This window comes from Camelina sativa, chromosome 17 (genome assembly GCF_000633955.1).
Source record: "Camelina sativa cultivar DH55 chromosome 17, Cs, whole genome shotgun sequence".
Lineage (NCBI taxonomy): Eukaryota > Viridiplantae > Streptophyta > Magnoliopsida > Brassicales > Brassicaceae > Camelina > Camelina sativa.
The window spans coordinates 3392316-3396432 of record NC_025701.1 but is presented as its reverse complement, the minus strand read 5'-3'; the positions used below and the strand labels follow the sequence as shown (position 1 = coordinate 3396432).

Genomic DNA, 4117 nt, shown 5'->3' with positions numbered 1-4117 from the left:
ATATATATATATATATATATATATATATATATATATATATATATATGATTAACGAATGAAAAAAGTCTAATTCAACTTTTCCTTTCAGCTAGTACTTACTTTCTCACTGCAATTGAGATCCGAGAAGATTAATATGACCTCAACACTTGTGCATACAATTACAAACCTCGACAGAAGTATGTTGTTAAAACAATAAATCTAGCTACTCTTACTGAATGTAGCTTGGTCATTACTGTTTCAATCTAATCTAGCACACAAATCAAAACAAAGAATGTACTTTTATTATACTTACGGGAACCATTACGCTAAGGGCCTGCCTAGTCGTACGCACATTTATTTAAAAATTACTTATTAGTAAACTAAGGAAACCTTTATATGTAAGAGTTAAAACAAATGACGAACAACAATCCAAACCTTTGGCACTGGACAGATAATCATTTCAACTTTCAATTATTATATATAAACCACGCAATATAAAATTGAGCAGTCTGGACATCAACTATACTGATGTTGTTACTCGATATCAAAACTATCTAAATTAATACTTTGTAAGTGTGCGGTTGTGCAGTTTCACACAAATTCATCGATGCCATATCACATCAGATTCCGCAACATCAACATGTTTTTCATCTTATGGCCACAGAGGCGCATTGTATTCATGAATCTCGACCAAATCAGAGTCGACTTAAACAAACACAGTTCTTTTTTTTTTTTTTTTTTTTTTTTTCTTTCTTTTTTTCTATATAGCTTAGACAACCCAAAAGAAGCCAGGAAAAAATTTCGTATCATGATATCAACACAAATGTTACAACGTATGATCTGATAAAATAATTTAAATACACAAAAGCCCCCAATGTCTCTCTATGATACAGAATAAAAAAGAGACGATCGACCATCCTCCAACTAATCAACCATTACCATTCTAAGAACTCATCATATCCACTCGCCAAGAAAACTATACCACAAACGAAAACGAGAAGATGATTTGAAGAAAGATATTATAGAAAAAGCAGCAGACAATGGAAATGAAAGAGAGGACACTAAAGCCCGAACAAATTAAATCTACAATTCACTACTAACCACCACCAAAACTGACTTCTCTAACCTTTCAACATCTCAATTTACACAGCCCCTGATATCTCCAAACCTCATCGTTTCTCGTCTATCGCTCATATTTTTTTCTGTACACATGAGGAACACCAGGAGGCAGATGTTACAAGTGTTTCGGGAGTGGGATGTATATGCACGAGTGCCTCTTTGTCTGCCTCACATCCAAGCCAGAGAACCTCCTCGGTCATTTGCATTTTGTGGTCGTCCTCTGGTTGGCGTCGCTGGCCTATTTGCGTTCAGCTCCTGCCAAAAAAAAAAATGCTATGCTAAGTGCCATTTTATTCAGGTCAAACTATGGACTAAGATCCAGTAATGAAGTGAAGCGATGGGAACCTGCATCCATGTGTCTTCTATATGTCTTTCTGGTGAAGTTTCAGGCGATGAAAGTGCTGGAGGTAAAGGATGAATGAGCTTAGGAACCACTACAAGATCTCTCCCTAATACCAAGATTGCCCCAGCATTATTCGCAGTACCTGAGGTTAATATAAGAATATTAATTAAACGAAATATTTCAATCAACCATCTAATCAGGTTATGGCACTAGCTAGTGAGTCCATGCACATACCACAGTAGTTTGTAGCGGAAAAGAGTGTTATCAAATGCCCCTGAGCAAAACGCTCAAATCCATCCATCACGCATTCATGTGCACGTACAATCAACTGAAGATCATTGTTGTTGCAGAACTCCATGACACGGTCAGGCTGCAATTGCAAAGTCTTGGTGAATGAATAACATAACAGGTAAATATCAAATACAAAAGCAAGTAACACTTCCATGTGTAAGTTATTGTGAGCAAACTAGATTATATTCCTCGGTTTCAAGGAAAAAGTATATATCATATTTGGCGAGATTTATATCCGAGAACAAGTGTCTAATAATAGCCGATTTTATGAAGGAAGTACGTAATAATGAAATTTCAGACAACATTAAAAATTACTCACCCCAAAAGTCACCAATCCAGGGCCTCTAGCATTCGGCCTTAAACCTTCGACACTGTCATTTTCAGTCGGATCCGACCTAACGAATTCCAAATTAACATACTAGTCAGACTTGGACCAAAAAGATAACCAGAACAACATATAGAAGATATGGACTGACCATAATAAATCCATGAGCACGATGGATCCAGCTTCCATTGTAATTGGACGTTGAATATTTTCTATCTGCTCCACATGATTTATAGAACGACCAATACCCCCATGCATACAGATAATTTTCTTTTCGATCGATGCGGCCAGAGGTAGCCAATTGAATAAGCGATTTATTCTGTGCCACACCCAGATTCCATCACGTTCACCCTGAAAAGCAACCACGACATGAGACGGCTATACATAGAAACAAGAGATTTAGAAGCAGGATACATTACCATTCGCTCAATACACTCAATTCGGAAGCCAAAAAGCGCATTGATATCCGCAGCTTCATGGTTTCCCCGTATTAAGTGTACGTTATGCTGGTACTCAACCTGCAGTACCGAATATAGAACCTCAAAACCTCAATATTCAAGCAACTAGAACACCTCCATTAAGTCAAAACTAACATAATACGTTTATAACTACCTTTAATGCAAGCAGAAGGGAGATTGTTTCTAGACTGTGTTGACCCCGATCAACATAGTCCCCTAGGAAGAGGTAATCAATGTATCTGACAATAATACAACAGAATGAGCAATGTCTCAGCAAAAATAGAGTAGCCTAATGATGTCAGAATTTGTAACGGTGCACTTACGATATGTCTCCAGCTGTAGATGGTGAACCATATTCATCAAAAAGGCGCATAAGATCCCCAAACTGTCCATGCAGATCACCGAATATTTTGATAGGTGCTTTAAGCTGTAAAACAGTTGGTTCACTTGCGAAGATACGTTCTGCACTATCACAGAGATCAGCTATTTCATTGCAATCTAGGAAGAACTGGCGTCGAACAGGAGGCTTCCACCCACGAGGCTTCAGAAGATGAGCTATAACCTATTAAGGCATAGTTAGGTCATAGTTTCGTTAGAACTCCAAAAATAGACACCTGGCCAAATCACTGTGCGAACCCAATTGAACAAAACAGAGGATGCAAAGGAATCTTCACCAATGAGTTACCAGTGATGCAATCCAGGAAATAGTATATACCTTTAAAATACCATTTTATTGTACTTTTGATTTATTTCACAGCAACCAAACGATTATCCAATGCCACAGAAAATATTACTGTATATATTTTTCCACATGTAGGATCACAACATTTTAAAGCCCTTTATGCGGTCAAGCAAAATCTTTACCTTCTTTGGAACACTATTGATTGACATTTGTCGATCTAATAGTTTCCTTGCTGCTGTTGCACTTTCCGGTGTCCCATAACTGACACGCCGTCCCTCATTTTCAAATTGATCAATGGATAACTGTCTCACCATTCCACCCAAGGCCCCACCAGTTTCTGCAGCAACCACCACCTAATAACAAAGTGCCAGAATCATTATCAACCAAATAGCATTATTGGTGAGAATCTGGGATAAGAAATACTAGTAAATGAAGAACATGGTGTTCGAAGTACATTGCAGGACTTGATATTTTATTCAACAATTAGTGTGACACTCACGGCTCTATGATGAAGACGAATCCCTGCAGGACTAACACTCATTGATCCCATAGAATCTGGCTTGATTAGTGAAAATGAAGGTTTCCCACTAGGTGTAGCCTCTGCACCACAATCCCTATCTGAGAGTTCAACTTCACCATTGACTTGTCGTGCCTTGGCAGCAGCCAACGTTGCACTGATCGCCTCAGCTTCCGCTGCCGATGCTTCAACAAGATATTCCACACCTTTATTTGTTCTCCTACAAAGTTGTGTTGGATGGTTGTCACTAAATTCATCATTGTGTTAACAATAAAGCAGAAGATAAATCATTATTAAAGGAAGTTGGCTAACCGAGTTCCTGGAAGTAACGCATTTTCAGAGCTTATATCCGTATGCATATCACCATTTACAGGGGGTGCAACAGGACTTCCCAGCACAACAG

The 4117-nt window shown here is 38.3% G+C and overlaps 1 protein-coding gene across 3 annotated transcripts in view; it reads right to left on the bottom strand.

Annotated features, from left to right (window-relative positions):
* The window catches only part of LOC104755022 (serine/threonine-protein phosphatase BSL2), an 8061-nt gene continuing 4708 nt past the window's right edge, over nt 765-4117 (bottom strand). The window contains exons 12-23 of one of the 3 annotated variants that reach the window (XR_762174.2): nt 4027-4078; nt 3697-3934; nt 3380-3550; nt 2839-3077; nt 2670-2754; nt 2477-2575; nt 2209-2408; nt 2052-2127; nt 1676-1811; nt 1444-1583; nt 1106-1353; nt 765-955 (exon numbers count right to left, since the gene is read on the bottom strand). Coding sequence is in view for 2 of the 3 variants with exons in the window: in XM_010477338.2 (XP_010475640.1) it covers nt 1267-1353; nt 1444-1583; nt 1676-1811; nt 2052-2127; nt 2209-2408; nt 2477-2575; nt 2670-2754; nt 2839-3077; nt 3380-3550; nt 3697-3934; nt 4027-4078 (1523 nt within the window). In the remaining variant the exon portion in view is untranslated. Of the gene's footprint in view, nt 1354-1443; nt 1584-1675; nt 1812-2051; nt 2128-2208; nt 2409-2476; nt 2576-2669; nt 2755-2838; nt 3078-3379; nt 3551-3696; nt 3935-4026; nt 4079-4117 lie in introns of all 3 variants that reach the window. The other 2 variants (XM_010477338.2, XM_010477339.2) reach the window with 2 other exon arrangements.